At 36.8% G+C, this 23,877-nt stretch overlaps 1 protein-coding gene across 2 annotated transcripts in view; it reads right to left on the reverse strand.

Annotated features, from left to right (window-relative positions):
- The window catches only part of LOC100027993 (phosphatidylinositol 3,4,5-trisphosphate 3-phosphatase TPTE2-like), a 128,793-nt gene extending 110,938 nt beyond the window's left edge, over positions 1-17,855 (reverse strand). For both annotated transcript variants that reach the window (XM_016421919.2, XM_007495378.3), the window contains exons 1-2: positions 17,209-17,855; positions 13,531-13,620 (exon numbers count right to left, since the gene is read on the reverse strand). In XM_016421919.2, the coding sequence (XP_016277405.2) occupies positions 13,531-13,620; positions 17,209-17,462 (344 nt within the window). In that variant the 5' untranslated portion in view covers positions 17,463-17,855. The remainder of the gene's footprint in view (positions 1-13,530; positions 13,621-17,208) is intronic.
- Positions 17,856-23,877: the final 6,022 nt, after the last annotated feature.

A 23,877-nucleotide genomic window follows, 5' to 3' on the forward strand; every position in this document is an offset into this window, starting at 1 on the left:
GTGAGGAATAAAGCTATAATGGGAGCGGAGGTTGAATAGTTAGAATGTGAACTGTGGAGAATCAAAGGCTAAAAAGGAGTCAGGGGCACCTGGATTTAAATCCCTTCCCTGAAACTATTAATGTGACCATGTTCTCCCAGAACCCCAGTCTGTCCTCTTGCTGTATATAGAGCAAAAGACAGGAGTGTGCTGTTAAATGAGTTAACAACTCCCTCCAGATTTAAACATACGTTATGAACACTTAAGCTTAAGTCTAGTCAATCAACAAAACAACTAAATCAAGACCTGATCATCCTGCAATGATGAGAGCTAGTTCCAGCACATTCTTGAAGATTTCAAACCGGAAATGATTGGCGAGATCATCAAGTTCAAATCCTCTCATTGAAAACAGAGGCCCAGAGATGTTGAGGTCAAACAAAAGCAAGGGAGATGGGAGCAGTTAGGTGGAAAGAGCGCCAAACTTCAAGATAGGATAAACAGGGCTCAAATCTGACCTTGGACACTTCCTAGCTGTGTGACCTTGGACAAATCACTTCACCCCTCTTGCCCAGTCCTTTCTGTTCTTCTGTTTTAGAATTGACACTAAGACAGAAGGTAAGGATTTTTGTTTTTTTGTTTTGAAAGGCAGATAATATGGGATTCAACCCCAGGTCCTCTAATGTGAAGATACCTCCTGAGTTCAAATCCCATCTTTCACATATATGAACTGTGTGAACACAAGCAAATCACTTAAACTCTCCAAGATTCATTTTTCACTATTATAAAACAAAGGCGAAAGCTATACTTCCCTCACAGGCTTGGTATTAACATCAAAATGAAATGTCAGCTATTATGATATAAGTTAATGTAAATAAAAGAAGATTCCCTAATAAATGTATAGGTGTTTGCAAAGGAAGGGTAAAAAATGATAGCATTTCCTATTAATACAGTTAGTAATCAGCCACCACAGAAATATTAAAGGCCTCACTAATTTTTTTTTATCAAAGTCCAAGGAGAATATATGTTGTCCCCAGAGTTGTTTCTGGAATTGTGGCTGTTAAGTCTGAGCTAAATAATTCACAACGGTAAGGAATAATATAAGGGATCATCTTGTTGGGTAGCATCAGAACATAATCTGTTGCTATATAGGGGGAAATAAATAAAAAAATAAATTACAATTGCCCAGTAAATTTCTTGGCTATGGTTTCTATATAACAAAGATGAACTAAGTCATTCAGTGGAGAGGGAAGAAGTAATAATGTTTTCCCTGAACCATCTGGCTTCAGAAGGAGGAAATGAGGCAGGTTTATGATCTTTAAAAACTCCTTTCAAGAATGAGATTCTATGGTCATTGTGGAACTTCTAATTACCTCAGAAAAGTTCATTTGGCCCCAAGAAGCATCTAGCTGTCACTGCTGTCTGGGTCTCTTGGCTTCTCACATAGGTATGGTTATGTATTAGTAAAAATGTAGTTGTTGCTGATGCAGTGACATAGAGCTATTTCCACCAAAGGAGTTCTCTAGTTCTAAGACCTTGAGCAATCCAAAGCATGTTCCCACATCCCCCCATCCCTCCAATGCATACAACACAGGAAAACACAGATAAAAAGCCACTTAGGAATAATAGACCACTAAAGTCACATTGTACCAGCATAAGATTTCTCATCTAGCTTGTTAATTTTTCTTCCCCTCAAAAGATTCAGCAAAATTGAAGGAACTATCAATAATTACACTTTGTCAATCACTCCTGAGAATTTAATTTAAATATCTAGATACTTATTCCAAGGAAACACTTTATTAAGTACTTTTTTACATATAACAAAGACTATCATAAATGGAACCAGAGAAAGGTAATTATTTGATTGTTGTTTTTTTTTTAATCCTTACCTTCCATATTGGAATCAATACTGTGTATTGGTTCCAAGGCAGAAGAGTGGAAAGGGCTAGGCAATGGGGGTTAAGTGACTTGCCCAGGGTCACACAGCTGGGAAGTGTCTGAGGCCAGATTTGAACCTAAGACCTCCTGTCTCTAGGCCTGGCTCTCAATCTGCTGAGCCACCCAGCTGCCCACTATTTGATTGATTATATCCCAAATACTTTGCATCACAAAACAATGGCCTTTGTTCTCTGAAAAGAAGAAATATGAACAATCCACATGATTACAACTGGACACTCCTTTGGCATCTCAAACCATCTTCCCAGGAACCCAAATTTGTAACTGTAAGAGCCATCCATCCCAGTTTGTTCCCCTTCTTCTAGTACCTGTATTCAAGCAGTTTCCATGTCTTTTCAACCCTCCCTCTACAACATAACTCACCTTTGTCTCCTTATTTCCAACAATTGGAAGAATGTGGCACATTATGATTAAAATTCTCTGGAAAAAAATATCTTAATTTAAATTATTTATTAAATAAAAAGCCAGCCAGAGAAAGAAAAGGCACCAGCCACATGTAGCTGACAGCTACCTTAGCAGCCTTTCTCCCCCAGTCTTGCAAGCAAGCCCCAAACCCAAGCCAGACAGCATACCCACTCAGTCCAGAATTCCACCAAGAAAAGACCCTCCTCTTTGCTCTACTCCGATTTATGCTCTTTGTGATATCCCTCTCCCAAGTCTCTTTGACTGGAGGACAAGAGGCAGGCTTCTAGACATCACTTGACATTTAGAAGATATGGATCTGGAGGCTTATTACTAGATTTTTAATCATTTATTAATGAAGAGAAATAGAAAGAGGGTTTTCAGTCTCTCTAATTTTAGGGAAAGATTTAGTCCTCCATTGCAGCCTGTTCACTACTTGTCAGAGATCAAGAGATAAAATAAGGTAAGAGAGAGAGAGCAAGGCACCATCCCAGGGAGAGAATTAGTTCCATAGTGGAAGTAAAAGAGACCTCTCTCCTTCCTTCATGAGCTTTTAAAAACTTATAGCTCCACCCTTCCTTGTGACATTGGGCTGACTCTGGCATGTTGATGCTGGAGCACCAGGGACCCAGGCATGAGGCTGTCAGATGCACCACATTAACTCTGTAACTCCTGTGTCTGGCACACTAGTCCCCTAAATAATTACCTCCTACAAATGGCCACACAGCTCACTTTTCTCTCTTGACTTTACCTAGCTTACTCACTTGCTTCACTATCCAAGAGGCTTTTTTACAGCTAAACAAAGAACTTGTCTCTACCCCCATTCAACAAGGTGGGGTAGAAGCACATCTTAGCTTTAATATTTATTTTTTCTTATTTTTATTCTAAGATATTTTATTTTCTCAATTAGATGTAATAACAATTTTCAACATATGACTTCCAAAATTATAAGATCAAATTGTCTCCCTTCTTCCCTTCCCTTCTCTCTCTCAGAGATGGTAAGCGATTTGATGTGGATTATATATGTGTTATCATACGAAACATATAATTTTAATCTTGAGATTAGACTTTTCTCTCTTTAAAATCTAAAGGTTGTCTTCGGGTACCAAAAAGGGGTACAGATTAATGCTAAATTTCCATAGGAGCTTGCAACAGAAGTAGAGATGTATGGAGAAGAAGCAGAGTTAGAGAGTTAGATAATGAGTTTTTAGGGGGATATGTTGAATTTGAAATGCTGATGGATCCAACACCCAAGTGATGTCTAAAAGGCAATTGATGACCTCTAAAAATAAACTTGTGAGTCCCCAGAAATGTAATCATATTGCTGGTTATATTATATTGGGTGGATTGACTTTTTTTTTTAGCAATAAAGCATTATCATATTAAAATCTGATTGCTTTTTTGTCCTATCATACCTTAAAGTTTGTGCATTCCTAAATTATTTTTTTAATTTCACTTTCCTCAAAAAATATGATCAGGAGATGTTAGAGAAGAGATTTTGTGCTTCTACCTTGAGAATCCTACACATTATCTAAATGACTACAAATTTCATTTGAATGAAGTTTGAGTTATTATGGAATTATCTGATGAGAGGCTAAATTTCTCATTTTTCATGCTCTAAATCACCCTTAATGAGAGAAATGCAAATTATAACTTTGAGGTACTACCTGTAATAATTAAAGTTAAATTATGAGACTGCTAGTAGCTTTTATAACTTTATTACATCAAAATAGTGATAGTTAAGAGAGGGAAATGTAGGCAAGAGGTAGAGAGTTGCTTAGCTTACTACTATATTTGCCATCATCATGGATTGAAGCTCATCACTGACATGAGTTCCTTTAGGTTCCAAGCTCCAGCCTAAAGAGGCCAAACAGTCTCCTGGTCTCACCTTATTAATAGCTTTCTTCACCCACTATTTCTCCCACCTCACATCTCAGGAATCAACCATAGTTCCTCAATTTGCCTAGCACCACCCTGGGGGCAGTGTCTGTGGGGTCAATTTCCTGTCTCATTGTTTTCAACTTCCTTTCTCTGAGAGTTTGTCTATACCTGCACATCTCAATGGTCTTTGCCTTCCAGGTCACTGACTGATGATGTCAAACAAAGTGACATAATGGAGAGAGAAATACCCTTCCAACAATCCCCTCTGTGATTCTATTGGGAGAAGAGCATGCTGTAACCTTCCCAGTTGAGGGTTTGGGGAGATTAACATGCCTAGTCTCCTCAATGAATCATTTCAAATAATCAGCTTATACCTCTAAAGATTATCTTACTAGAGCTGTATAAAATATTACATTTTTACCTAGAGGGAATTACAATAATTTGGGAATAAGAGGGAAATAAAAGATAAAGAAAACAAAAATAATGATTGATAGATGAATTGACAAAAAATCAATTGGGGGCATTCCCTTTTGGCATAAAAGTTTACATTCAGAATAAATGACATGTTCAACCCCCTTCAATTCAGTTCATGATATCCCAAAGTTCACTCTGGATCTTTTGATGCAGTGTGTGGTTTCCACAGGCTTCCTTATGGCACCTTCTCCAAAAGATCTGCTTTCTTGGTTCAGAGTATTGGCAAGTTTCTTTTCCTAAAATTTCTCCAAAAGATTTTAAACCTTGGATTTTAGGATAATTAGACAATTCCCCCTGAGAAGGGTGTTGACCAACACCAGGATCATCCTGGGATACATGGCTGAGTAATGGGGTATATGAATCAATTGTCAAAAGAAAGCCAAGGGGGGGGGGACCAAAAGAATAAAAATTAAATTCTGGGAAAAATATATATCAAAATCTTATGTGTATAAAATTATGAGTAAATGAGAATAAACCCATAACAGGTCCTTGAATCACCAGCAAGGCCCAATTAAAGGGATTTATGTCTTACAATCCTGCAGGACAATTGCAACAATATTGCACTACCCATTGGCAGTCAGGAATACAGAAAATAGCCATACTATCAAAGAGAAGGGACTAGAATCTTAGGTAAAATGGAGGTATGATTCCTTGGTCTGATTTTTCCTTCAATCTCAGGGATAATGGAGTCAAAATGAAAGCCAAACTAAGGTACTTGTAGGAAATCTGGCATGGGGAAGTCCTATGTTTGAAGGTGTCAAACAGCTGCTTCCTCAAACCTCAAAAAAGTCCTCTGTCTTGGTGTAAATCCTCATCAATCCCACAGAGATTGTTGGTATCCTTGACCTTATGCTTCTTGGCACTGTGCAGTGGCTCTTTTGTGATCCCTTATTGTGAAATCAGATACAATTATTAGTAAAAGTTCCATAATACTTAATAATCAATGGCAGTTTTCCATGGTCTAAAGCTTTTGGGTATGCATTGGTATTAGTGCTAATAGATATTGCAAACTTATCCTTCAAAATAAAAAAAAATTAATACTGATTCCATATACTTCAATTATTAAAAAAATTAGAAGAAACAATCAAATACCCTATTTCAAATAAAAATTTAAAAATTCAGGATTCAGGAATTCTATGTGTCAGCCAAAACAGTGTCCAACTTGTCTATGGACTTTTATAATGGTAAAAAACAGCTGTAAGATGGTAAAGAACTATTTCTTTTTTTTTTTAACCCTTACCTTCCATCTTGGAGTCAATACTGTGTATTGGCTCCAAGGCAGAAGAGTGGTAAGGGTAGGCAATGGGGGTCAAGTGACTTGCCCAGGGTCACACAGCTGGGAAGTGTCTGAGGCCAGATTTGAACCTAGGACCTCCCGTCTCTAGGACTGGCTCTCAATCCACTGAGCTACCCAGCTGCCCCCTAAAGAACTATTTCTTGACTAACAGTCTAAACTGGGCTAATATGGATCTTGAGGAATTAAAAAGAGTGGCAGCTTATGTTTTTGATGGACATAGAAAGGAAGATAAAGAGAACAATGATTTAATGGAGAGATTAGAGAAGAGAATAGATGCATTAACTGAAAAAGTTGAAAAAGCCAACTGCAAAACAGGGAGAGGCCATAGCCCCTTTACAGGAATCCATGAAGCAACCACTAACATGTTATTTTTGTGGAAAGGTAGGTTATGTAATTATGAATTGTAGGAAGAGGAATCATGAATATAGAAACAGAAGCTTGAGGAATAATAACAACAATAGTAATTGGAAAAGGAATAGCAATTCTAATGAGACAAATCATAACTCACACCAAAACATACAATGTGGGGTTTGCCTTCACTATGCTCAGTATGGGAACCTCCCTCTTTGTGGGAGACTCCACAGGATCTTTATGATGGTATGGGGGGCAGAAGGTCTGGAGTCAGGGGGTGAAACCTTCAATTTCCCAGACCCTGATGTTTTAACACCAGTTATTCCAGTCTACTTTGCCCCCCACCCAAATAAAGAGCATCATGTGACCCTGAATGTTGGGAATATGTATTATGATTACTTCTTAAGACACTGGAGCTTCCAGGTCACTGACTGATGTCAAACAAAACGACATAATGGAGACATTCCCTTCCAACATACCTCCCACTGAGCCAATTGGCTAATAGGACAAAGAAGGAAATGATAAATGTTAGAGGGCACAGGGGAAAACTAGGACATTAATTAATAGTTGGTGGAGTTGTGAACTGATCTGGACAGCAATTTAGAACTCTGTCCAAAGGGTTATAAAACTGTTATATTACTACTAGGTCTGTATACCCAAAGAGATCATAAAAAAGAGGGAAAGAACTTACTAAGGAGATGCCCATCATATTGTGAAGAGAGAATTAGACTTTCTTTTATTTTTATTTTTAATGTAATCAATCAGCAACCTTTAATTTAATCAATCAAGAATTTGTAGTGCCCCTATTTAGCATTTGGTAGGTCACTAGGTAAGAGAGTTCACAAGTCACTTACTAGAAAGGATACAAGCATTGCCCCCCTGGGCAGTGCTAGGTAAATTGGAAAACTGTGATTGGTTCCTGTGAAGTTGGGGAGTGACAGGAAGACATGGAAAAAGGGTTATAAAAGGCAAGACTGAAAGAAGATTGATTCATTCCTTGGTTCTTTGGTGAGGTGATTCTCCTGGAGGAGGATTGATTCCTGGGCTTTTTGAAGAGACTTTTCTTGTGGACAAGTGCTGGGCTGGGCTGGAGCTTTCTGTGCTGGAGATGCTTGCTGGGTGAATGACTATGTGAAGATTGGATTTGACTCTCCCCTGATTATAACAATGAAGGTACTTAGCTCTTCCTTGATTGTGAAAATGAAGTTGTAATCCTTTGTCTATTTTTAGATTTTTAATCCCCCCCAAATGTAAGCACAGTACTTAAAGTTGAGTATGGAGATCTACCCATTTTGGATTTTAACCACAAAAAGGTATGAAAACCCATTTCATACACTGAGTGGGAGGTCTGTGACCTATGTGTGAAAGAGTGGGCAGTCCTGGAGTGGAGTGTCAGCTGTGATTGGTAGACATAAAAATTTAGGGGAAGTGACACAAGAGAAAAAGTTCTTTAAAAGTGGAAACAGAGACACACACAGATACACTTGGAGTGAAGAGAGACACTTGGAATGGAGACTCACACTTGGAGTGGAACCTCCTGTAAAAAGCAGTTCTATTGGAGCTGAGGCTGATAAAGAATCTGCTGGTTGAACTGACATGTGGTGAGTGTAAAGGCTGACTTCCTTTCCTTGGCCTATTAGCCTCCAGAAAGGCCCATCATTTTGAGACTCCTTTCCCCTGGCTGGGGCCTTTGAATTCCTACCTAGCTCAGAGGAAACCAGAGTTCTCTCTCTCTCTCTCTCTCTCTCTCTCTCTCTCTCTCTCTCTCTCTCTCTCTCTCTCTCTCTCTCTCTCTGTCTCTGTATCTCTCTCTCTCTCCCCTTTTCTTCTCTCTCTCTCTTCCTTAATATTTTCCCTCTATTGTAAAATAAACTACCATAAATACCAGTCTGACTTTAGTAATTCATTTTTGGGATTTAGTAAATCCCTGGTGACTAATTAAATATATTCATATCAATCATAAATTTAAAAATCAGAGCCAAAGGAAGAGGCTTGCAGTGGTGGAACCCTTGCTGAAGACACCACTGGGACTCCTGGCTTAAGAGACTTCCATGACTCCATGAAGAGATCATGACTTGTGGGAGCCCTTGCCAGATGGTGAGCTGGACTTCTTTGGTCAAAAATTATAGAGTATCTAGCTAGGCAATACCTTCAATTTCCTTGCTACATTTCTCTCTTTTACTATATTTCTATTAAACTAAATTGTTAAGAGTGGCTAACAGACTCATGAGTTAAGAGTTAATTTGATAAATGGTGACCATAATTCAATTATTTTAATTCATATATTTAGACAAATCAATTCTGAATCTTACAATATGGGACATGGCTGAACAAGTTGTGGTATATGAATGTAATGGGACATATTGTGCTATAAGAAATGACAAGCAGGACGATTTTTGAAAAGCCTGGATAAATTTATATGAACTGATACATGGTAAAGTGAGTAGAACAAGGAGAACATTATACAAAGTAATAGTAGTAATGTGTGATGAACTATGAATGACTTAGCAATATTATGATCTAAGACAATTCCAAACTATTTATGATACAAAATGTTATCTTCCTCCAGAGAAAGAACTGATAGAGTCTGAATGCAGAAGAAGCATATTATATTTCACTTTCTTTCTTAATTTTTGTTTTTGTTCAAGTTTTCTTTCTCAAAATTACTAATATGAAAAAATCTTTTACATGATGGCTTTATGGTCTCAGGGAGAGACAATGAAGAGAGGGAGAGAGTTTGGAATTAATGATTCTTTTTAAAAAAGAATGTTAAATTTTGTTTTTACATGTAGTTGGGGAAAATGTTATTTAAACAAATTCTTATTTTTCTCTTCCAAAAGAGTTGTTGGGCATTGAAGGAAAGGTCTTTTCAACCATTACTTGAGGGAGAAATAGAATATGTCTGAATCTTGTGATCTAAATAAGCAGTGAAAATGAAAGCTGAAAGGAGCACAGTAGCAGGAGTTCAAAGGGGGAATATTTTGAGTTAAAGTAGAAAGAAATGACTCTCTTCTAAATCTTTCTTCCTTCTTAGTGTTTTTAAAATAATTTTTCAAGGGAATGGTTAGAAAAATCATATACTAATACAAGGATATTATTGCGTGGCAAGAGATGACAAATATAAAAAATTTTAGAAAAATTTTAAGATTTATATGAACTGATACAGAGCTAAGTAAGGAGAACCAAAATAATATATACAATAACTACAATAATTCAAATCAAAAGTTCATTAAAGGGAAGTTGAACTCTGAATAATGAGGGAGCGAATCACCATCAAAGCCCTGGAGGAGAGATAATATGGCTGAGAAGTAAGGTGAGGAACATCTAGGACAGAATATTGCTTATCATGTCAGACAATTTCTCTGTTTTTGATATTTTTTTTTGTCACAAAAAAGAGGGTTGACTATGGGCATGTCCCAATGAATCTGAGCTTCAGTTTCCCCATTCATAAAATAATGGAGGCTGGACTAAATGAACTTTAAGAACAATTCCAACTCAAATCCACTGATCCCATGACTAGAAAATCCTTATTAACCAGAGCAGAGATGTGTGTAAAAAGGGTAGAAAAATGCAAGGAGTATTCAAGAGAAATTAGGCATGGAACTACTTTAGTATCCTACAGTTCTATCCCTATAGTTATGTTGCTTTTTCCCCCCCAGTAACAATTTGGGTATTAGAAATCAGTCTTTGGTATTAAAATTTTTAATTTTAAATAAGTTAGCTAAGGACTGACAGAGCATAGAAGATGGAAAGGCATTTGCAAAATCAAGAGGAGGTGAAATCTAATCCCACCTTTGTTACATCCTCTAGTGGGCTCCACCACAAAATCCATTTAACTTCTTATTGCCCCATTCAGAGGAACTATTTACATAGAATTCCTGGAATGAATCAAGAAATTAAAGAAAATCTTGAGTCACTTTAAAAGTTTTGGTAGACTCTAAAAAGAACCCTGAATAAACTTTTGACTTTGCATCTGCTGTCCTGCTTGGTGTCATCTCCACAGAACAAGAAGCACCTCTGATAATAGGCTCATCACTCCTAAACCATCACCATGTTGCTGACTCAAGCCTTGATTGACTCCCCATCCCTCAGACTCCTTTCCTGTCTTGCTCCTTTATCTTTCATTTTCAAAGAGCACCAAATGGCATTAAAGAGTGATATTTTGACTTGGTGTGAAATGCATTTAAGTGAGGCAGAGTTGCACAAAGTCCCCAGCCTCACTATCTCTTCCAGGATCATCAAAGTCTACTGGTAAAACAAGAAGCCTTCATACCAGAGATGGGCAACTAGGTGAAGTGAAGTCCAGGCTAGAATCTCCTCTTCATGAGTTCAAATCTGGCCCCAGACACAGCGGTATCTTGATACATGAGCCTTTAAGTCACAAGTCATTTGAGATACAAGCAGTTATGATCAGGATTTTTTGCTTTAAGTCATGAACGGATATTTGAATTATGAGATTCCACCCATAGGAGTAGCCCAAGGTAGATGAGGTAATCAGTACAAGTGAGATTAAGAAAATGTTAAGGATTTTAGAAAAAATTAAACAATTTATTGAAAAGACACACCCAGAAAAAGTTGTAAAAGGTGTGCATTGGAGCTGTGTGACAATACTTGTTTCACACATTATCAAACTTTCTGAAAGGGAGGAAGAAACAAACTTCCATGGAAAGGTTTTTATTGAAAAGGCCTCTAAGTGAAATCAAGGAAAGTGTGGCAAAACAGCCAAAATTCAGTGAAGAAAATGATGATAATTAAGTAAAGCAAAAAAATAGCAATTAAGTTTATCAATAAAGTTATATATCATAGGTAATGTGTAAGTTCAATTTTGCATTTAAATGAAGCATTACATGTGTAGAAAGTAAGTTATGTTAAGTGATAGGGCACAAAATGAAAACTTCTCTGCCAACATCTTCACCTGACCTTGAAGGTAAGTAACATTTCATAAGCAAGTTTATTTCTTTACATTCTTTCTTATTATCTATAAATATATTTATTTGTTCTTTATAGAGTACATTTTTGTACTTAAAAGCATGCAAAACAAAAAAAGTCGAGTGTTTTTTGGGGGGCTGGAACAGATTAATTGCATTTCCATTAATTTAAATGGAGAAATTTGATTTGACACATGAGCAAATTGAGTTACAAGCTTGGCCTTGAAACAAATTAAACTCTTGTGTCAAGGCACCACTGTACTAGTTATTGTGAACTCTATTTGACTTAGTTTCCTTATCTGTAAAATGAAATGGAGAAGAAAATGACAAACTACTCCAGTATCTTTGCCAAGGAAATCCCAAATGGTTTCATGAATGGTCACACATATCTGAATAACAACAACAACAATGCAAAGGGCAGAAACTGGACTATCCGAGATCATTCCACTTTGTATCTGATGCCCTCCCTAGATTCAATTCCACAGATCAAAATTCCTCAGGTACCCTGAGGAGTAACCCCCACTTCCTTCCTCTTTTCTGCCTCCTTTTATGGGTTTTCTCTTTCATTTAGATTATAAGCTCCTTGAGGGCAGGGTCTGTATTCTTTTTGTTAATTGTATCCCCAGTGCTTGGCACATTGTTGGTGCTTAATAAATGTTTATTGGATGAGATTTTAATGGTTATTGGATGGTGCAGTGGATAGAGTACTTGACCTAGAGTCAGGAAGACTTGAATTCAAATCTTCCCTGGCATTTACTAACTATGTGATCCTGGGAAAGTCACTTAACTTCTGTCTGCCTCAGTTTCCTCATACCTATCTCCCAGTGTTATTGTGAGGATTAAGTGGTTAAGTGACTTGCCCAGAGTTACACAGCTAGTAAATGTCTGAGGTCAGATTTGAACTCAAGAAAAATAAGCCTCCCCAATTTGGAGCTGGTGCTCTACTCAGTGTGCACCTAGCCACCTTTGAGATAATATTTGTAATATCTGTAAAGCATTTTGCAAATCTTAAAGTGTTCTGGAAATGTTAATTAATATAATTACTATTTCCTCTGAAGTACAAGGATGACTTCTGAATATTTCTTTTAATTTTAGTTAGCCTTTAAAAAAATTAGCGAGAAAAATGAGGACTATTTTGTGACCGTGAAAGACATAAGAATATATAAGAAGATCATCATACAAAAGCATGTGATACTATCAACTTGCTCCATGGGAACAATCAATAGACTACACAAGAAACACTTGGAAATTAATTAGGAATGATTTGAAAAGATTTTGTTTCTATTAGAATGCAAACTCCTTGAGAGCAGGGAGAGGAATACTCAACTTTATCCCCAAATAGCACCTCGTAGCTTAATAAACACTTTTTTTTTGAAGAAGGAAGGAAGGGAAGAAGGAAAATTACATTAGGCAAAAAGTAATCACTATCTGAACTCAAACTTAAATTTGATTGGATTCCCTAAGAGACCACTCTAACATTATTAAAATCATTTTTTAAAATTACACTGACAGTAATGTAAGATGCAAAAGCAGGAAGTTTCAGGCAAGAAAAAAGCTCAAAAGAGATTGCATTTCATATCTTCAAGGGATCAAAATTAGCAGGTACTGATATTCATTATGATGGACTTTGGGAACAAAGGAATCATGCCATACTACTTTCATTTTTGTGATCTAAATTATATATATTTTGGGAGGCAATTTTTTTCACAATGCAAATTAGTTTTTCATTGGTAATAGTTGTTGATTGAGGACTATGTCCAACAAGTCTCAAACTGGACTGAAGGTTGGAATTAAGATTGCTTAAGCCTTCCTTTAAGATAACACAGAGTATCAGATATGTGAGAAAAATGTTTACCACGGAGGAAGGGGTGGATGAGGCATCGGTTAAACTCATGTTTACCTGAAATGGACAAAAGGAGAATTGCACACATGCAGTTAATTTTTTTTTCATATAGAATCTTTTATCTTTTGCTGGTTTGCAAGGAAATGTTCTTTTTTCATGGCATTTAAGTTTAGAATTTAACAAATAAAATTTAAAAAGATAACATGAAGCAGTTTGTTAAAATTAAGGATGAATAATCATTCATTCAATCAACAAAATGACTCAATACAATTACATTTCCTAGAAATTTATGAAACATATGCTTTATCATAAAATTTCTATCTTTTTTGTAAAGTGAGAGAAACAGGTAAATCTTCCATTCCAAAAGTGAGAAGTTGTATTTGGAAATCAGAAACTGTGTATTATTTAGCTCACTTACTTACGTAATAGATCTGAAACTTCCAAAATATTCATTTATTGTTGTTAAATACTGTGTCGCCTCTGTCCAGAAGAAATTAATTTTTCTTCTTTCACTTCAAAGGGAAAAAAAGAATTATATAATCACATTCTTTCTATGCTTCATCCAAAAATAAAATTTTCAAAGTATGATACAGGGAACACTTCAGATAACTCAAATGAGATAATATTTATGAAGTGCTTAGCCTGGTGCCTGGAATATTGTCAGGACTATCTAAGAGCTTAGTCCCTTAACTTAATTTTTTTTAAAAACCCTTACCTTCCATCTTAGAATCAGTATTGGTTCCAAGGCATAAGAGAAATAAGGGCTAAGCAATGGGGGCTAAGTGACTTAACCAGGATACACAACTAGAAGTATCTGAGTCAAATTTGAACCTGGGACCTCCCATCTCTAGGCTTGGCTCTCAATCTACTGAGTCACCTAGTTGTAGCCCTCCGCCTTAATTGAATTTTAACTTATATTTCCAAAACTCATATTTACAAATATATTAAAATCACAAATCCTCAAGTTTTTTCAGGTTTGGAAAAATACATACATATGCTTTATCTCTGAGCATTTCAAAAGTTCACAAAATAAAGGAAAATGATTTTTAAAATTTTCTTACCAAATATATAGTTCAAGCACAATGAATATATCACATATGCCCTTAAAATTATTTAGTTCTAGGGAAAATACAGAACAAAAAGCTTTTTAAGCCCAGTTTTTACACACTTATTGAACAACTATTGGTAATCTTCAAAGAAGGTGATGAATTTCATTGAGAAGCATTGTAACGATAAAAGACAAGGTGGGATGTAAGAGAAGAGATTGTGCTTTGGGCCATTTCACAAAATTTTATTGATATTACCCATGAAACTGTTAGCAGCCGTGCCACAGGAGAGGAAGGAAATTCCCTGAAGGATAGCCCTGTGTATGTGAGAGAGACAGGAAGAGAGAAAAGGCACAAACGTTTGAAAAGGTAATGGGAGTCCAGAAGCCATAGACATGAGAAAACTGACGTCCCAAAACATTCTTTGATTTGGTGCCTGTATCACCAAAGACTACTCTAACAACCAAACCCAATTCCAATAGACTCATGATCAAAAATGCAACTCACCCCCTGACAAAGAGGTGGTCAAGAGTAGATTGAGACTGTTTTTTTTTTTTAAAGATATGACCAATGCTAGAATTTGTTTTGTTTGACTATGAAATTTTGAGCAGGGATTTTGTTTTTCTTCGCTTCTCAATGGTAGTGGTGAGGAGGTGGGAGGAATAGGAGACCAATCTTTCTTAAAATAAAATTTCATTAAAAAAAAAGAATTTATTGCACTAATGAGATTCTATCCTTAATTGAGTTTAGCTCCCCAAGTCAAAAAGCCCGTTTTCTTTTGTGCATTCTACCTTCTATCTACATTAATTGGCATAACTTTCCTTATTTTTCTTTCATTATTTACTTTTATAAATGTTTGCTCACTACTCATGTTCTCTTTTACATAATAAATATTTGGTGAGAGGGAACTAAACTGGCTAAAAATAAGTTAACAGTTACCTTCTCAATCTAAGACAGGACTATTTTTCTCCCAGGGGACCAGGGAAAAGAGATTTTCTTTTGAACCAAAGGGGAACATTATACTCCTTGACCAAAAATGTCTGATGAGTAGTTGATAAGATACAGAAGAATAATTTAATTCTTCCACTCAGGAGCATAATAAAATCTCTTCTCAATCAAGAAGGAATGTTCTCACGAGTAAACTCTGCTCTATTTTCTTTTGTACCCTTACCTTCTGCCTTAAAAATGTTACTACCCATTGGTCCAAGACAGAAGAGTGGAAAGGATTAGGCAATTGGGGTTAAGTGACTTGTTCAGGGTTCCACAGCTAGGAAGGGTTTGAGGCCAAATTTGAACCCAGACCCTCCCATCTCCAGACCCGGCATTCCATTAACTGAGTCACCTAGCTGTCCTGCTCTATTTCTTTATATTTGTAATGGGTTTTGTATTTCATGCCTTCTCAATGGATGATGGGTTAGGAAGAGGGAAAGAGTCTGGGATTGAAAATAAAATAAAATAGAATGGAAAAAAGAGAAAAGTCTGCTCTTAGTAGTTACTGGTTGTTTAGGTACTGGGTATCAAGAGATATGTTAGATATGTTACCTTTCCCCAAATGCCTGTGGACTGTCAATCATTCAAAAGTTTGCACCTTCTCTCTGCTTCATCACATGTCCTTATATAAATGAAATTGTAGGTAAAAAAAATGGGCTAAGCATTGTCTGAACTTGAACTCTTATTTCTGCTTTAGACATTTGACTCAATTCTACAAGGGAGAAACCACTAAGATATAGGAAGGTTAGACCCCACATATGTAGTGAGAGGTCTATTGGGGGCTAAGAGGCCCTGGTGTAATGGGAGGGGTTTCATTATGTGGCTCAAAGAGGCAAAAGAGTCCATTCTCCATCTAGTCTTCTCCAAGGGAGACTGTCATTCCTTCCAGGGAGGGAAGCAGGAGAATTGGAACGAGAGGTCAATCTGGACTCTTCAGAGGGGGGTCCTGGGCTACAATTATATCTGTCTTCTTCCTTAACTATTATTAGGCTAGGTGAGTGATCAAGTCCCATCTAACTTTGGATGGCTTTATCATCTGGTGGGGAAGGAGCACCCCAAGCTCTATATCTAAGCCTTGACCCACTTCCCACTAGTACCAGTTCCACACTGCATAGTAAATAGCAAAGAAACACACTTATCCAAGTCATAGCAAAACAGAAATCAGAGAAGATATAAATAGAAGAATACATACTAGCCAATACCCAGTGAGGGATAACTCAGCTTGACTAAGAAAGATTGTCCTTGATCTCACCAGAGGGGAAATTCCCCAGTCTCTGGTGTAACAAGCTGGGGATAAGGTCATGATAGAAATTGTTAATTCCTCTTGTGTTTTCAGAGTCAGAGTTGGCCTCTTCCGTTTTCTGCCTTAAAAATGGAAGCCAGAAAAGCCTGACACAACTCAATGCCTGAAGAATCCTGAGGAGTCCCAAAGGGGGACTGACTGAGAACTGAGGCTCTCTCACCAATAGCCAACTGCCCCTTCCCCTCATGCAGTGTATGACATTCATCTCTACCCATAAGAAGACAATCCAAACCCAGGGGGCACTGAGCCAGTGATTACAAATTTCTTAGAATTATACCATTGCCAGGGATTGTAATTCTATTGGAAAACCAAAATGCTAATGCTTCTTTCTTCTTTACATAGTGGGAGGAAGGGGGAAAAGGTATGAGAGAAGACTGTACCTAAATGAATCCCAGAATCTCAGATTAAAAAGGAACCACCTTCAGCCTATCAAAGGTGTTCTGGGCAGAGACTGGACACTTTTCCCAACCCCCAAACCAAGAGAGATTGAATGCACTCCCAAACCAAAAGCACACAGGGACCAGGGGTCAGGATGAAAGCCAGCTACCAGCTTCTCCTAAACAGGACTACCTCAAAGGCCAATGAAGGGTGTTAGATAACAAGAGGGAGTCTCTGCACCTTGTTTGCAGAGCTAGAAAAGAGGGGGAGAGAGGGAACTGACTGTTGGCTTAAGAAGCTCAAGAAATTCAGGGGAAATAGAGACAGATTTGGCTGCCCCTTGGAGTTCTTCCTTCCCATCCTTGCTTCCCCCAAAGCATTACCTGGGAAACTTAGAACCAAAAAAAAATGGTTTCGTGTGGAAAAAATCCTTTTTGCTTTGACAATCAGGAGCAGGCGTGCTTTCCAACGTGTCATTGTTAGGTAAGGGTACAAGGACAGATGGGATTCTGGACTCTACTGAAAACTGGATTTCTTTTAATTTTTCCTTTATCTCAACTTCCTTCTGCTCAGGCTCCTTCTCCACCTCTTCCTCTTTCAAATCCTCTCCTTCCTTTCCGTGCTCTTTTTCTTCCATAGAGGTTTTTTCATCTTTTCTTTTTTTCCTTTTTAAACTTTTGGAACAGATTATTCTCTAATCTGAGCCTTCAACCTCCTGTTCAAAGTTAGGTCTAGTTTTCCCCATATTCCCCTAATTAATTTCTTTGTTTCCTGGCCCCTGGGGATCAAGGTAAGGTGCACAGGGATCAGGGAGGTGAGCCTAATGAGGTAAAGGCAACCTCTTGTTTCCCATTCACATTTTTGTCTAAAAAACCCTCCACCTCACTGAACCAACCCTAACTCTAGGGCAGACACTTCCCTGGGAGAGAATTGAGGAGAAGAAGCCAGCAACAGCATAGGAGAAGGCTTTGGGAGAGGGAGCATGAGATGGGACTCTTGTCACTAAGGAGAACCAGAAACCTGAAGCTAAGAGGCCAGTACTGGAAAAAGAACCCAGTAACCATGACAACACCAAGCTACAGGTTCTTACTCTGGAAGTCAGATCTAAATTAGATGGGAGTAGTTCAATCTTCACTCTCAATACAGAAGACACACATTTTTTAATCTTTAATAAATTATTATTTAATATATTTTGTATGCTTTTAAGAGCCTTTTAAAGAGAACTAATAACCAAGAAAAGATTTATATACTAACTGCAGTAATAAAGATCTTTTGAATGTAATACATTTTCTTCTTTTGGATAATCTTTTCACACAGATGCTGAACCAAACAGCCAAGTAGCTTCAGACTAAGATGCTGAAGGAATGAGAAACAGATCTGCAGGCCTAGGTGAAGTAGGAAGAATTAAATGCCTGGTGTGTCCTTTTATTTGTTCCCAAGTCATGGTCTTCAGACCCAGTGTATGGAATGGTAAAGTCTTTATACTGCTCAACTGCTCTGTTCCTTGTTCCAGCTGAAGATGTACAGGTTCATACTGTGTGAAGTGGAATCTTGGGGGTCTGTATCTAAAAAGTCACTCTAATGAGTAGACAGGAGATTTGATAAAATGCTGGCAGAAAAAATATGGCTTTTATTAGAGAAAGGGAGAGGACAGGGCCACTGCTCTGACTGGTTGACTCAAATCAATGTCCAAGGGAGTACAAGTGAACTCAGAATTTAAAGGAAATTAATACAATGCTTCTCTTTAGTCACCCACCACCTGTGTATGATACCATGTCTGTGTATGTTATATTTTTCTTTATCTTGTCCTACCCTCCTTAAGCCTCCCAGTATTTTTGAGCTCATGGGAGCATTCCTCAAGTTTGCAATTTCTAAGTAGAGCCAGAGTTTAGACATGGCCAGAGTCTTTCAGACTCTGATATTTGAGACAAGGAGTTAAGATAATAACTGTAAATTTAGGACTTTTCTCATGGAAATTTTCCATTACCACCCAGATTCTAACCTCTAACTTTTTGAATGCTGCTTGTCAGAGCTATTAGGAATCCATAATAAGAAGAGAGGAAGGGATTGGCCACATTAGAAAAGAATGCTAATTAGGACAATTAAAGGTGTATATATAAAAAGTTGCTTGGGGAGAGGAATTTCTCTACTCTTCATAAGGAGAGATTGGCACCTCTCTTCTGAAGGACACCTAACTTTCATTAATTTTATATAGAATTTTGCCAATCTAAGAGTACTAATACTAGCTAATATATGCTGGAGAATAATATGTGATTTCAACCCACATAATCCTACCAATTTTCACTTCAAAGTTGTATTATTCTCTCTCTTCAGGGTCCCCTTCATCAAAGATCTAAAACATGAAATCAGTTTCAGCACCCTCTTTAGGTTCAGCTACCACTGAACTTTCTGCTTTCTCAAAATCATCATTTTGTGAACCCCTTGATGAAAACAGGACTTTTGAACCTATAACATGCATGTTCTCTACAGTTCTATGAATCAGGACAATGAAATAGGGAATTAAATAATGAATAAGCAAAAGAACACAAACAGTAACAATTATGGTTAGAGCTATCTGTGCCCAATGACATACTCAATAAACATTGAGTTCCACCAATCATTGCAAGGGGCAGTAGTAGCCCCTTCTCAAATTTCAGTTTCCTCTATATGCAAACAATTAAAACATTTTGAGCATAATTGGACATTTTTTATCTTCATCTTCAGAGATCCTCTTCATCTGGATTCTCTGTTCCTTCTATTCTAGGTGGTTGCTGAATCTTTGGAGATCATCCTGCTGACAAAAATTCTTTTGCAAAGCAAACATTATATGAAATAAATCCTTCTACCTCAGGTTTCAGTAGGGGATATAGAAATTCTTGGGTCCTAATCCTTAATCTAAAGTTTCGTTTTTCATGACTACTTCTACTTATTTCTATGAAATTTAAATTATAATCTCTACTAATAAATTTGCTTGTTTGGAAATAGAAACTTTCCATCTTACAATTTGTATCCTGTGCTGATAGTAAGAATTTGTCACAAAAGAAAGGCAGGGAAAAGATCTTTAACTGTCCTTGTGGTCTTTTCAAGGACACAGAATGAATGGATTAACACTACCTGACTTCATGCCCAGGACAAATGCCCACTGACTCATGCCATCACTCTTTCACTCAGGGACCACTAGTACCTAGGGTCAGAAAGGTTCCACCTGGGTTGAACCTCAGACTGCTTTTCCAGTTGTTATAGTATTTTCACTTATTTTCCAAGTGTCTGCTTGTTCTTCTTTTCAGTGGTGGATCATCAGACAGTCTGAAATCCAAGCCTACAATAATATCAGGTGTGATTGCCATAAACCTTTTGTCTTAAATGGCAAAAATCCTACTCATTACAATTGAAAGAAATCCTGTTCTCTTAGTGTTCCAATTTGACTTTTTAAAATTTCATAGTTTCAAGCAAGCTTCTAGCTTACTTGATTACTTATTCTAATGGCTTCTAAAAATCTTACTTCAAATTTATCTAAAATAAAATGTTCTTCTCTTTAATTTGTTCATACAGTAAATGCCAATTTGGAATCTCTTTATTCTTTTTTATATTTGCCTTAATAAATAAATATCTTATTTATATTTGCCTTACCATGGTCTTCAAAAGACTTTCTCTTACTCTATCATAAATCTAATTAAAATAGCTTGTCCCTCCTTCTTGGTAATATTAGGATTAATTAATTAATTAATTACAATAATTAATTAAGTAGCCATAATTTATTAGGCCTGATCTATTACAAGCAGTAAAAGATACTGTTTTCAGTCCCTGGTCCCCCCCCCTTAATATTCCTATATTAACATTCCTGGCTGTTCCTATTTGCAACATTCTTGTAGATAAATTATGCTAACAGTGAGAGGGGGAGATGAAATAGTTCATGACTTAAACTTCCTAGTCTCTAAACACCCACTCTTTTCCCCCTCAAGCCTCTGCTTCAAGTAGTATCATGCTCAACATATTCCTGACAATTTCACATACCTACTTACATTGTTCATATAATATGTCTGTCTTCTGGTTCTCAAGAGGCCCCATATTCCATTCGTCTCCTATACCTTATGTCTTTCATATGCTAATCTCATACCTCTCTCACTTTCCACTAGTGGCTTTTGCCATCACTAAACTTAGCCTCCACCAATTATACTGTTACCTGCTATTGGTATCTCAGAAGAGCCCTGATTATCATTCTTTTTATCAATTGCATAATTCACATACATAATTTACATATCATATTTTTACATATTGTCTTATCCAATTCACCTCAAGAATTGGTTTTGTTTACAGTACAAATTAATAGATCATTTGTGTTTATACAAAATTATATTCTATAAGCAAATGGATTACATTTAAATTCATATTTACATTCAATAATAAAATAATTTTTACCCAAGGTACATATTTTTGAAGCAATTCATATATCCCAATAGGTTATGAATTCAGAAATTCTTTTAACGATACTCCAAATTCCTTATGCAGGATCCATTTCACATTTCTAAATTTCCAAATTTAAAACTTCTCATTCCCCAATGTTCATTACACTTTCACTTATTGCTTAATTCAACAGCACATATACTAAAATAACATTTTCACATTCTTATTTGTCAAACCAAAATTTAGATCATACAGAATTTTCTCCATGTTATATCACATCTTCTTCTTCTAAGCTGGTACTAAATTCTTATATACGTTACACTCATTTTATTAAATCCTTATATTCATAAAGCAGCCAGCATAGCACTTATCAAGAGTTTGCTTCTCACCTGCTTCTTTAAAGTAAAAATCCTCTTCTTCATTAGGCTGGCTATTAATTACATTCAATCAATTCTCAAATTCAGTTGACTCAAATAACAAACATTTTAGGTATGTCTTAACATTTGAATCTCTAACCATTGTTCTTTTCAAGTCTCAATGAGAAGTTCTCTCATCATTACATATAGAAGCAAACTTATCTGGAATCATACAACTGATAGACAATTTTCAACACTGAATCACTTTACAGTCATTTCACATAATTCCACAGGTATGTTTCAGAATCATTTGTTTTTCTAAAATCCCATATATCAACCTTAAAAATTAATACCATTTTAAAAAATCCAATTGAATCATGGGATCAAAAATCTTCCTTCTTTTCTAATCTACCCTCTACCTAATTGGTGGCCAGACAAAAAAGGGCAGAGGAAAAATCTTGAACAAATCTTTTTGCTTTTGTCCTCTATTAAGAGTAGAGGGCTTGACTACATCAAACTAAAAAGCTTTTGTACAAACAAAACCAATGTAACTAAAATCAGAAGGGAAACAACAAATTGGGAAAAAATCTTCATAGAAACCTCTGACAAAGGTTTAATTACTCATATTTATAATGAGCTAAATCAATTGTACAAAAAATCAAGCCATTCTCCAATTGATAAATGAGCAAGGGAAATGGATAGGCAGTTCTCAGATAAAGAAATCAAAACTATTAACAAGCACATGAAGAAGTGTTCAAAATCTCTTATAATCAGAGAGATGCAAATCAAAACAACTCTGAGGTATCACCTCACACCTAGCAGATTGGCTAACATTACAGCAAAGGAAAGTAATGAATGCTGGAGGGGATGTGGCAAAGTAGGGACATTAATTCATTGCTGGTGGAGTTGTGAACTGATCCAACCATTCTGGAGGGCAATTTGGAACTATGCCCAAAGGGCGACAAAAGAATATCTACCCTTTGACCCAGCCATAGCACTGCTGGGTTTGTACCCCAAAGAGATAATGGACAAAAAGACTTGTACAAAAATATTCATAGCTGCGCTCTTTGTAGTGGCCAAAAACTGGAAAACGAGGGGATGCCCATCAATTGGGGAATGGCTGAGCAAATTGTGGTATATGTTGGTGATGGAATACTATTGTGCTCAAAGGAATAATAAAGTGGAGGAGTTCCATGGAGACTGGAACAACCTCCAGGAAGTGATGCAGAGTGAGAGGAGCAGAACCAGGAGAACATTGTACACAGAGATTGATACATTGTGGTATAATCGAACGTAATGGACTTTTCCATTGGTGGCGGTGTAATGTCCCTGAACAACTTGCAGGGATCCAGGAGAAAAAAACACCATTCATAAGCAAAGGATAAACTATGGGAGTGGAAACACCGAGGAAAAGCAACTGCCTGAATACAGAGGTTGAGGGGACATGACAGAGGAGAGACTCTAAATGAACACTCTAATGCAAATACTATCAACAAAGCAATGGGTTCAAATCAAGAAAACATGTAATGCCCAGTGGACTTAAGCGTCGGCTATGGGGGGTGGGGGAGAGGAAAAGAAAATGATCTATGTCTTTAACAAATAATGCTTGGAAATGATCAAATAAAATATATTTAAAAAAATAAAAAAATAAAAAAAAGAGTAGAGGGCAAAGTTCCTTTTTCACTTAATTATATGGTCTTAAAGTTTAAGAGATCCAAAAATTCAAACTTATTCTTGAATCTCTCAAACACATTCTCTGGTCTGTCTGCTTGCCCCCCTTCCACAATGAATGAGAAACAGAAAGAAACAGATTTATTTCAAAATCACTTAGAGGTTTCTTTTCCCAACCCACCTTTTGTGTGTACACATGAAAACACAGGATCACAAACAACAAAAACAGACAACAGTTAACATGAACTTTAAAAGCATGATTCAAAATCAGTGTTCCACAGACAAGGGAGGATTTTGTCAGTCAGTTTCTAATGCTTGTAAAATAAGTCTTATCAAAGACAGTGTCTTCACATTTAGGCACGGAGTGTTAAAAAACCCCTCCAATCATGTCTCAGCAGAAAATTTCACCGATTTCTTTTGTCAGCTATTCTGGCTTCAACAAGTCAGTGTCTCAGGCCCCTAGCCTTTTAAGTGGCAGAGCTGATTACAGCCATAGAAAACAGGGACTTCTCTCAGAGACAAGCATTTCTCTTCTCTTCTGTGATTTCTCTCTCTTATTCTGCATTTCCCTTCTTATTTCTTCTTGTACTGTCTGTCTCAATCTGGCATACTCATTTTGCA

Source organism: Monodelphis domestica, chromosome 4, assembly GCF_027887165.1.
Source record: "Monodelphis domestica isolate mMonDom1 chromosome 4, mMonDom1.pri, whole genome shotgun sequence".
Lineage (NCBI taxonomy): Eukaryota > Metazoa > Chordata > Mammalia > Didelphimorphia > Didelphidae > Monodelphis > Monodelphis domestica.